We start from the raw sequence: 11,462 nt of genomic DNA on the forward strand, positions 1-11,462 counted from the left end.
TTCCTGTCAGCAGCAACTCGCGTTATACTTTCGTTGACACCATGGATGTATTAATAGAACTGGATACAGCCACTCCATTCACTGACCGCTATCACCAATGAAGCCCTATTGAACCGCGCCATCGTTTTGTAGTAATTTGTAGTGATTTGACTATTTCCGGTGACTTTTGTACTTGCGCAGTGGTGCTTTTCTGGCTTTCCGGTGACTTTTGTACTTGCGCAGTTGTGCTTTTCTGGCCTACGCGTGTCCACGAACAAGTTCACGAAATGTAGACGCACGTTCCCGGCTCTCCCCGCTTTGATTTAGCAATAAAAACCGGCTTGCATATTAACCTGTTTTTGTCAAATATATCCATTGGAGACATTATTTTTTTTATCCAGGCATCTTAGTTTTAACAGGTTAATTATAGCTGAACATGTTTTGTTTGCTAGTAGATGGTATTCATTCCGTTCGCGATAACGTTATTGCAGCCAGGCTAAATTCCTTCAGGGAGCCAGTGACAGGCGAGTTGAAAAAATTCACTCCCCGCCAGCAGGAGCTTTGGCCGCTACTGCCGCATCTCGGATAACCCGCTGAGTTTGTGGCTGCTATTTCACACTCGCCCTTGATCAATACCAATACTGATCCATGGTAATAATGAATCAATCGTTCAGATATAGGTTGGGTTCCGGTGCATAGTTGAAATGGGATATTTTTTAAAAATAACAGGAATTTATTCACAAACAATGGAAAGGAGTTGATATGTAGGCATAAAGATGAAACGATACACTGCCATTCAACAATCCACAATAATTAGCCTACATGGTTAAGTTTGGGTGTTTTCAGTCAACGTTGGCGTTGACCGCTTCTAGCTTCTATCTCGAATGGCCGACTGGTGTAAGATGGATAGCCTAATGCTGTGTTCACACGGGGCGTGAATTCTTCCTGTGGCGCGGCGAGTTTACAATTCAATACAATTCGCGTGAACTGGGCGGCAGGTGGCGAATGTCAGAATCTTTGGGGAACTGGTGAAAAGGAAGCTCTGGACATGTACTCTGATAGTTCTAACAATTTACTGCAGAACACTGTTTTAGTTTCCAGATGTTTTTTCGGCAGCTTATTTGTAGTCTTTAATGTTGACCTGACTGGATGAATATGTCTGCTGATGACAGTCCATAATGGCGGAAATGCTACATGAGCACACTCTTCAGGCGGGAGCCAAACATTCACATAAGTGTCCCCTCTTGGCATTCCATACTCTTTGGCTTCCCTTCACTCTCTTTGCTTTGTGTCACATGACCTCAGACAGCGTGAACAGGAAGCGTGTCTAGGCGTTGTGAATTTAAAAGTAATAACATGATACGTATAAGTTTGTCTGTCTTAACGACGTTATCTTAGTAAGATAGTCACCTGAACGGAACCATAAGACTTGCGAGAGTACAAGGCTGCTTTAACAACCAAGAACAAGGCAAGGCGCGTGAGGTTTTGTATATAGTTGGTTGGCTAATCGTTAGCCTAGCTACGTTAACACAACCTCGCTATCATTCTCCTCTGTGCCGAACCAAGTTCCAAAATGACTGCATCTGTGTTTTTTGGGTGTACATTCATCGCATTCGGCCCAGCCATAGCGTTGTTCTTGTTTACAATTGCCAGAGACCCTCTGCGTGTTATTTTTCTCATTGCCGGGTGAGTAGGTTTACAAATTAACGTTAACGTTAGCTAGTTTGGTTTCATTCATTGGATAATAATGGCTCAGCTCAGACTATTGTCTGGAACGATAACGTTAGCACTAGCTAGGCTAGCAAAGGTTCTGTCGAACATTAGCTAACTAACGTTAGCATAGGTATCTAGCTAAATGTATACAAATGTACACACACAGTTAATAGCTTTGTGATTTGGCTACTCCTCCTACCAAGGTAATCTAGTCCAAATTAACTGCATGTTCTACGCTTTCATAGTCTAGGCTACTCCGCTCTATCCCGGGAATTAGACTGAGCCCTCCGAGAAATGAGTGACGTCTATGATACTAACGTTCGCCAGCCTCCCAGTTGCAAGCTGTTGGTAGTCAGCCATTCAATGTCATTGCTGTACTAATGGTTATAAACAAAAGTCATCTGGACTGTTTTCCCCATTGAATGTAAATGTGTATTCAACATGTACTTTGACATTAATTTGCGCTATATGCTTCCTATCTTCTATCAAGGGCCTTCTTCTGGTTGGTGTCCCTGCTACTCTCGTCATTGGTGTGGTTCATAACAGTGCAGATCAGCAACAAAGAAAGTGCCTCTCAGCAGAAAGGCCTGCTCATATTCGGGGTGGTGCTCTCTGTACTTCTTCAGGAAACCTTCCGCTTTGGTTACTACAAGCTATTGAAGTAAGCCTATCCCATGACCCGTTGTCAGCTGCTCCACTTTCTGCCCTACGTATCCCCCAAGGTTTTTTTCCCTGTGAAAGAAGCACTTTGTTAGAAGAGAATATGGTATTCTATGGACTGACACAGATATTTGTTGTCATTATCATCAATATGTGTTATAAACCTGCAAAGTGATGATTCATAGACAGATCGTCTTGGGTCAGGTTATCAGCTGCTGTGATTGAGCTGTATTTAGCATTATTTTGCGTCCTCTTTCAGGAAGGCCAATGAAGGGCTTCTTGCTCTGAGTCAAGAGGAGACCATGCCCATCTCCATACGGCAACTGGCCTACGGTATGTGGACCTAGAACAGGATTTAACAAAATTTTTGATGACGCACTGCCAATAGCCTTTTGTATTTTGACATATAGTATTTTAGAGTGGAGTTATTGTATTTGCGATTGCATCCTTCCCTTATTAAGACACTGCACCTTTGTACTACATACAGTAGAGGAATGTGCCTGTGTGAATGACCTGGATATGATGTCTTCCAGTGTCCGGCCTGGGCTTTGGCTTCATGAGCGGGGCTTTCTCAGTAGTCAACATCCTCGCTGACTCGGTGGGCCCAGGAACTGTGGGGATCCACGGCGACTCGCAACACTACTTCCTGTCCTCAGGTATACCTGGCTTTGGTATCCCACTTTGGTATCCTATTTCCTCCTAGCTCACTGTCTACTGCCTTTATATGGGTTTATACCACAAACTTTAGATTAATTGAGACCTTTTAATTTGTGGTGGAACGAACTGCCCACTGAGGTCAGGACAGCAGAGCCCATCTTTCGTCGCAGGCTCAAAACTCATCTCTTCAAGAAGTACAACGATCCTCCCTCTTAAGCACCTACTGTATTTTAGATTGCTATTCTTGCACGTTGCCTTTAGCACTAGATTATGCTCTTGTTTTAGAAAGGAGATGCACTTGTGAGTTCTGGCAAGTAGTAATACATTGGCTTTTCCTACGTTAAGTGCATTTATTGTTAGTGGCTTTGGATAAAAGCGTCTGCTAAATGACTGTAATGTTATATAATTTGGAACTATACATAAAGGATCGTCTGCCATTCTTATTGAGCCTACATTTTGCTCTGAGGTAAAGGTGAAGTGGAGTATATTAGAAGATTCTAAGGGCTTAAACTATAATATATCTCCTCTTGATGCCGGATCATGATTTAGGTCACTTGGAAATGTCTGAGTTACAACATGTTGGTTTTGTAGAGATGTTAACAGAAGCTAATTGTGTTGGTCCCCAGCCTTCATGACCATGGCCATCATCCTGCTGCACATGTTCTGGGGGGTGGTGTTCTTCCAGGCCTGTGAGAAGCAGCGCTGGTGGTCTCTGGGTGTGGTGGTCCTCAGCCACCTGCTTGTCTCCTGTCTGGTGAGACACTCTTATTTTTCCATAAATGATGTCCATGAGTACAGTGTGAACTGTAGCACCCACCTGTGCTGACAGAATGCTCAACATAATTATCACCTTTTAGAGGAGAGAAGTGAATAATACCAACTTCTTGGGTGATAAGGTGGCCATTATGGTAGTAAATCAGTATGCACATGAATATATCTGAGAGTTTTATTTTTAAACAAAGTATTGTCTATATATTCTCAAAAGCCTTGCCTGGCATAGTCTTAGCAAGGCTCACACAAGCCTCTGGTCAGCTTTTAGGTTTGGGTCTGGGGAGAAACGTTTTTTGGGTTAGTCTCCACATCCCAGAAGAAACTCTCAAGCAAAGTCGTTTCCAAAGAGATATGCCTTTCCCCCTCTTGTTAATTCTACCTCTGTTCAAATATCTCTTCACGATAGACCACACCCTGACAGTACCAACCCAAGAGATTATTAATTGCAGTGACATCACAGTAGATTGAACAATACGGTTTAAAACTTGATTGACCAGCCACAATTATACTGGCCAGATTTTGGAAGGACAGTTAATTTTCAGAGCACCGTTTCTAGCCTCCTCAGCTGACTAGAGTGAACAGTGCTGTGGAGATATTAGTCACTTAGAGAGCAGTCGAACATCTTTGCTGACCCACATGAAGATGAGCCGTCACTTTGTCTAACAGCATGCATGCAGGTTTGTGACACCAACTACCCTCACAAACACTCTCACTCTTATCTGAGCACATTCCACAGTTTGAATCTAGCGATCCATATCAACGTTGTCTACATAAAGTATCTGCCTCCATGGAGGGTCAGTGACAGGACTGTCTTATTTCTGCCCTCAGAACTCCAAAGCTAGCCTCGTAAGACCATCAAGTCTAGATACTGTCAAGAAAAATCCATTTGTGCTCAGCCAATGTTTGGCCTCTCCAATCAGCGTCCAGTTTAGTTGATTACAAAACTCACAACAATGGTGGTGCTAGGTTGGCTTCCATGCTACAAAGCGCTTCTATCAGAACTAGTGGCCATAACTGTATTAACGGCAAATAACTGAATTGAGAATGTTTTCGCTCTTCACCTGACTGTCTTTGGAAGCAATGCTGGTAGCGTTAATCAATACAATGGGTTGATCCAATCACCTGTTAATAATTCTGATTGACACTAGGGCTGGGTATTGGCAAGGACATCACGATACAATTCGTACCACGATACATTGTATCACAATACGATATATTACATGGTGTATTGCGATAATCTACATAATTTACTGACATTTTTAAAATGCAGCCTGAAGTCCAGCTCTGTCCCCCGCTCCCCGGGGGGGTCCTGAGGGCGGAGGGAAGGGAAGGACATTTTAAATCATGTTAAAACATGGATTATGTATCTATGACAGTATAATTACCCTTCATTTTATACATCTATATCTATTCCCTGTCTTATTACCTTGTCTTATTACCTCCACCCCAGAGACAACGCAGGGCAAGAGGTAATGGTTTCGGTGGTGTGTGTGTGTGTGTCTGTAAAGATTACGCAAAAACTACAATATTCACAAAACTGGAAGGGTGTAGCATGGTCCAACTTTAGAACCCATTCTATTTTGGAGCAGATCCGAAGCACGGGTCAGGTCCACGGGCCGCCCAAACACAGCCGGACTGCCCATTCACCCTCATTCAGCCGGACTGGCCATTCACCCTCATTCAGCCGGACTGGCCATTCACCCTCATTCATTTTATGACTATGATTACACACTGCCCCCTGCTGGCTGTGACCTGAAGAGGGCGCCACAGAGCCGGCCAAAAAAAGCCAGCCATTCACTTCCAGTCATTTTTACCTCCGCCCCAGTGAATCACGGGGCGGGTCCACGAGCCGCCCAAACACAGCCCGGACGGCCATTCACCTCCAGTCATTTATTGGACTAAGATTGCACAAAAATACCAGACTGCTTTTCATGAAACTCAGTGGAGGGGTGAAGCATGGACCAATTTAGAACCCATTCAATTTTGGCATGCACAGAGCCTGTTAATGCATTCAGGGGCGCAGGTCTGTGCTCACATTACCATTTATAGTTCTGCATAGTGTCCTTGTGCAAAAAAAAATCGAATAGAAAGTTTATTCACCATGTGTAACAAGTACGGGTACAGGTCACTGGAGTTCTGGTAATTGCTTGTCCTTCCAGTATTGTATCAGTGCTATCAGTTCCTCAGTCCAGTCCTGGTGCTCAGATACACATCTAAAGGGTCCCTAACTGGCAATTTACTATACTATCCGTCATCTAGCAGTCTATCAGTATCACGCTCACTTACCTCCCATCCAATCATGGATGACTATGTCTGTGTCCATCATGTAGGCAGTGCAATTAAATAACTTTCAAGTGTACAGTTGTCAGGTGTTGGTTCAAGTGTACAGTAATGCAGAGTCTGTTGTTGTCTATTGTAGAGACAAGGTAACGCAAGGCAAGGACACAAAGTATCAAGTGATCAGGGAGGGGGATGGAGCTCCACACCGATGATGCCAATACTCTACAGCGGAACATCAATACAGTATCGCGGGAAAAAATATTGCAGCGTACTGCTGTATTGATTTTATTGCACATTCCTAATTGACACACATTGTTACTGCCTCTAGCACAAACTGCTTTTGTAGCTGCAGGCCGCCAGACTGATACGTGGAGGGAAACAGAACATGAGCTCACAAAATCAGCATGGTCTCACAAGGCTGGCTACTCCAAAGGCCCTAGTCAGCTCTAGTGCTCAATGATAATTATAAATTGGGCTGGACCTGAGGACTGAACCCTTCTTCCATATTGGGCTGGACCTGAGGACTTAACCCTTCTTCTATGTTTCAGACCTTCCAGAACCCTCAGTACACGGGCAGCCTGGTGCCGACCTACGTCATCATGGTCCTGATGGGGGTGTGGGCGTTCTCCAGCGCCGGGGGCTCCCTCCGCAACCTCAAACTCTGCCTCACCTGCAAAGACAAGGACTTCCTCCTCGCCAACCACCGGCCCAGATAACACTACACAACATACCCTGGGGACTATCCAAAGTTTAAAACACACACACACACAAACATGCACACACAGAAAACGATATAATGTGGAGACACTGGGTAAATCTTTTAGTTGTTTTTTTTGTTACAATTTGATTTGTTATCTGTTGTAATGTTGTTTGGTGGTTTGGGGCACTTTAGCGTGTAGAGCATTGCTAGGTGTCTTATCACCGTGCGTTGTATCCCCTCCCCTTTCTACTTGCCTTGCAACCAACCTCTACTTCTGTGTTGCGAGAATGGGGAAGCAGAATACGGGCTTTCTACTGATGTCATCTAGTTCTCTATGTCTCTGCTGTGTAATAGATTTGCATAAAACACCTCTTGGGAAGGGTGAGAGCTAACGGTTCTAAACTACATTATTATTTAGCTGCCAATCGTTGGGCTGGCTTTTTAAATTGAAATGATAGTCTTCCCACCATTTGATGGGCAGCCTCCCTTTTTGGTTCCGTGCCTTCTGTAACAATAAGGTCGCATCCCCTGGGCTTTGTGATTGCAGCTGATTCATCTGAAATGCCTCAGATGTTTATATCTTTTTACTTCTGCGTGTTTATGGTGGTCAAAGGCATGCAGACTGCTCGAGGTGCCTAGTTTGTCTGAATGAGTTACCAATCAATTGTCTTTATTAAATACCCAATCCTTATCGTTAGTCAGGCACAAGCACCTGTAGCCATCTGCAAGATTTTGACAGCAGCAAACACAAAGCTTCTGTTCAGTTGTGGGCCTAGAGAGGGTATTTTCCAGCCATGATTTGAGACATTTCCTGTATCAAGAAGGCATCTTTTTAGCTCTTGTCTGCCCTGGAAACTTGCTGGGAAGAGTGTTTGCATATCAGTTGGTACAGTATGTGGCTTGTACACTTCTTTTGGTCTTTGTTTTTGAGTCCAGATGTGTCTTAACTTGTATGTCTCTTAAACTCCCAAACAATTACCTCGAGCAAAGCATTAAGTTATGATCAAACATTTGATTGATGAGCATTCATGTATAATCATGTTCTGTCACTACCCTTTTACATTGCACAAAACTTGAGACCGGAATTGGATTGTCGCACTGCATTGTCTTGAACTGGCCAAATCAGACATAGAGCCTGCTACAGTATGTTTTGGTAAAATAATGTCACAATTTTTTGGATTGACTGAACTTTACAAGTAAGTTATTTTTATTATTTTTTAGAATCATCACACAACTCCCACAAAGAGTTGTTATATCTATTTGGCTAGTATGGCTTTGCGTGGTTAAATCACAAGCTTTTAAGACTTTACCTTGAGTAACAAATTGTGGATGTACCACTTGTCAACAGAAATTCATTTTAGGTAGTCACTAAAAAATCTAAATAGTCTAGTTAGGACCTCAATGTTTTCAACCCTGTACTGTCATGGTTTAATTGTAACCTGGGTTGTGAGTGTACAAAATCGCTGAAAATGTGTTGGGATGGGGAGGGGAGTGGGGTAGGTGGGAGGACATTTTCCTTTCAACTTTTTGAAATGTGTAGGGTATTGTTTCTAAAAGTGACAAATATATTTAAACATCCATGTCATGTTACACCGCTTAGATTTCATTGTACATATGAAAATAAAACAGTTTAACAAAAGTTAAATGTGGTCTTCTGTTAAAGGAGTAGTAAAGGGAAAATGCATGTTTAGTCCTGTTTTAAGGTTACTTATGATCATATACAATGGTTCAGATCAAAACGTTGACAAAACTAGCACTTTTGAGAAAGTCTGATAATTGCTCTACCACCGTTTTGGTCATACAATGGATGTGGGTGGGCACCTTGAAAAATCATTAAAAAAACATGTTAAACTCTCAATTTCAAAGACACGAAACTCACCGAGGTATTAGTTGGCGTTCTGGCATATAATTCACCATAAAGTAAGATTCTAGTTAATCTGGGAAAGGCTTTTTTAAATATTTAGCATAGAACTATTTAGTCGCAGCACATACGTGTGTAAACGTCTGCAAACTAGGCAGCCTAGCAACATAAACAATAACAATAGCTACCGTAAGTAGTTCCGCTTCCTGAATCCACTCTGCGGATTGATCTACACATCTACAACGGTCGCTTCAATACAAGTCAATGGATTTCATAAAATGATCAATAAAACCCTACATGATTCATACTTTGCGGCAAATTTGATGTCAGAACACCAACGGACACCAATTACCCCCTTGGTGAGCTTCTTGTCTTTGAAATCAAGAGTTTAACATGTTTTTGAAAGATTTTTCATGATGCCCACCCACATCCATTGTATGACCTAAACCAGGGTTTCCCAACCTGGAGTCCGGGCCCCCCTTAGGGGGGCGACAACAATCGCAGGGGGGGCTCCAGGCCCCAGACAGTTTGAGGCCTTAATTAGACAACAATTGTCACAACAATTTTAACAAAATACATGATCATATCTGATGAAGGGTCAAAAAGCCTTGTATTTACGTCACTATAATAACATATAAACTACAATACCATATAAACTACAATACCATATAAAATCAACAAATTAATCTGAGACTATGAATCGTGTCAACATTAATATTCCTGCTACTCTGGCGAAGCGCTTCATTATCCCCTTACACCTGATGGAATTTACATAGAAACACACACAGACTGGACGTTCACAGAGATGTTGTGTATGTGTGTGGGGGGGGGGGCGCAAAATCCATCAAGTGTAAATTAGGGGGGCTCCGGGGAAGGAAGGTTGGGAAACCCTGACCTAAACGGTGGTAGAGCAATTATCAGACTTTCTCAAAAGTGCTAGTTTTGTCAACGTTTTGATCTGATCTGATCCCTGCGCCACTCTATTAGTGATGATACCGAATACAATGCTCTCCTAAAAACCAACCAAGAACTAGTGCTGCGAGCAGCAGTGAGCGGGCCCTCGCACTTCACGCGTGTCGGGGTGCGACGCCGTTAAAGGCTCTGCTATTTCGGTGTCCAGTACTGAGAGAAACTTCCTGTCACCGATGCATAGATGTGTTCAGGACAGTACCTTAATGAAGCATGAGAAATGTTGTGTAAATCCGATAATGTATGTAGGAGTTATGATGACTTCCTGCTTGACCTGTAGGCGGCGCTATAAGTATGACTCAATACTGACCTACAGATGTGTTCAGGACGTGACCTTCATCAACCCAGAGCAATTTGGCGTAAATCGGATAACATATGTAGGAGTTATGAGAACTTCCTGTTTCACCAGTAGGTGGCGCTGTAAGTGTGACTCAATACGGACGCATAGATGTGTTCAGAAGGTGACCTTCATGAAGCGTCAGCAATTTGGTGCAAATCGGATGATGTATGCAGGAGTTATGAGGACTTCCTGTTTCACCAATAGGTGGCGCTATAAGTATGACGCAATACTGACACATAGATGTGTTCAGGACAGAACCGTCATGAAGCGTGAGATATATCGGACAAATCCGATAATGTATGGAGGAGTTATGAGGACTTCCTGTTTCACCAATAGGTGGCACTATAAGTATGACGCAATACTGACACATAGATGTGTTCAGGACAGAACCGTCATGAAGCGTGAGATATATCGGACAAATTGGATAATGTATGGAGGAGTTATGAGGACTTCCTGTTTCACCAATAGGTGGTGCTATAAGTATGACGCAATACTGACACATAGATGTGTTCAGGACAGAACCTTCATGACGCGTGAGATATATCGGACGAATTGGATAATGTATGTAGGAGTTATGAGGACTTCCTGTTTCACCAATAGGTGGCGCTATAAGTATGAATCAATACTGAAACACAGATGTGTACAGGACAGAACCGTCATGAAGCGTGAGATATATCGGACAAATTGGATAATGTATGTAGGAGTTATGAGGACTTCCTGTTTCACCAATAGGTGGCGCTATAAGTATGACGCAATACTGACACATAGATGTGTTCAGGACAGAACCGTCATGAAGCGTGAGATATATCGGAGAAATTGGATAATGTATGGAGGAGTTATGAGGACTTCCTGTTTCACCAATAGGTGGCGCTATAAGTATGACGCAATACTGACACATAGATGTGTTCAGGACAGAACCGTCATGAAGCGTGAGATATATCGGACAAATTGGATAATGTATGGAGGAGTTATGAGGACTTCCTGTTTCACCAATAGGTGGCGCTATAAGTATGACGCAATACTGACACATAGATGTGTTCAGGACAGAACCGTCATGAAGCGTGAGATATATCGGACAAATTGGATAATGTATGTAGGAGTTATGAGGACTTCGTGTTTTATGGCGAAATGTCAAACTTTGGCGGGGCGCCACGGCAAGGGTGTTTGGTGAAAACTAAATTTTTTGTTGCACAATGGCACATTAAAAGCAAAATGGCGGCCTTCCTGTTGCATGTTGGGTATAGCTCCAAGAGACATTTTAGTGCGTCTCGATGAACTACATATGCCCTCCGAATTTCGTTCGCCTACATCAAACTGAAAGGTGGGGCTCGCCATTTTAGATTGTCGAGGGGGCGCTCTTGAGCCGTTTTGCCACGCCCATTTCCGTCACCCATGAATTATCAAATTTTTCACCGGGACTGACCTATCTGCAAAGTTTCATCCGTTTTCATCGATGTTCAGGCCGCCTAAAAGGCATTTGTTTGGAGTAAAGAAGGAGAAGAAGGAGAAGAATAATAATCCTTCGAGTTTCA

At 43.0% G+C, this 11,462-nt stretch overlaps 1 protein-coding gene across 1 annotated transcript; it reads left to right on the top strand.

The window, feature by feature from the left end:
• The first annotated feature begins 1,300 nt into the window (after window positions 1–1,300).
• On the top strand, window positions 1,301–8,220 carry aph1b (APH1B gamma secretase subunit). Its single transcript, XM_084436738.1, has 6 exons — window positions 1,301–1,665; window positions 2,183–2,353; window positions 2,612–2,685; window positions 2,886–3,008; window positions 3,636–3,763; window positions 6,609–8,220. Exons 1-6 carry the CDS (start codon window positions 1,553–1,555, stop codon window positions 6,774–6,776), a joined length of 777 nt encoding a protein of 258 aa, XP_084292864.1. The 5' UTR covers window positions 1,301–1,552; the 3' UTR covers window positions 6,777–8,220.
• The last annotated feature ends 3,242 nt before the right edge of the window (window positions 8,221–11,462 follow it).

The sequence above is a fragment of the Borostomias antarcticus genome (assembly GCF_949987555.1).
Source record: "Borostomias antarcticus genome assembly, chromosome: 4".
Classification (NCBI taxonomy): domain Eukaryota; kingdom Metazoa; phylum Chordata; class Actinopteri; order Stomiiformes; family Stomiidae; genus Borostomias; species Borostomias antarcticus.